The 293-nt window shown below is 48.5% G+C and overlaps 1 protein-coding gene across 1 annotated transcript; it reads right to left on the bottom strand.

Moving 5' to 3' along the window:
* On the bottom strand, positions 1 to 292 carry TM35_000981140 (uncharacterized protein; the record flags this gene model as incomplete). Its single annotated transcript, XM_029031585.1, has 1 exon — positions 1 to 292. A coding segment is annotated over one exon (292 nt), but the record flags the coding sequence as incomplete, so codon positions are not given.
* Between the last annotated feature and the right edge of the window lies 1 nt (position 293).

The raw sequence follows: 293 nt of genomic DNA, 5'->3' as shown, positions 1-293 counted from the left end.
TTTGGGAATCAGTATTCTCAGCGTCTCTTTTGTCGCCAACGGAAGGGCTCCCTACTCCTTCACCAGCTTCATTTAATTGTTTACTTTGTTCATCACTGCCTGTTTGTGCTTTATTGTTCTTTTCTGGTTCGGCGAGATCTTCAGCAGTACCGTTGCCAGCCCTGTTCTCATCTGTACGGTCACCCAATGTTTTTTGTCCCTGCTGCCGTGCGCTCTGACCTCCACCACCACCACTACTACTACTACCATGACCACCACCAGAAGGGTCAGCAGTAATAGTACGAGAATCACAG

Source organism: Trypanosoma theileri (assembly GCF_002087225.1).
Source record: "Trypanosoma theileri isolate Edinburgh chromosome Unknown TM35_Tth_98_V1, whole genome shotgun sequence".
Taxonomy (NCBI): Eukaryota; Euglenozoa; class Kinetoplastea; order Trypanosomatida; family Trypanosomatidae; genus Trypanosoma; species Trypanosoma theileri.
Note: the sequence above shows the minus strand (reverse complement) of the source record. Positions and strands in the feature narration are given on the sequence as shown.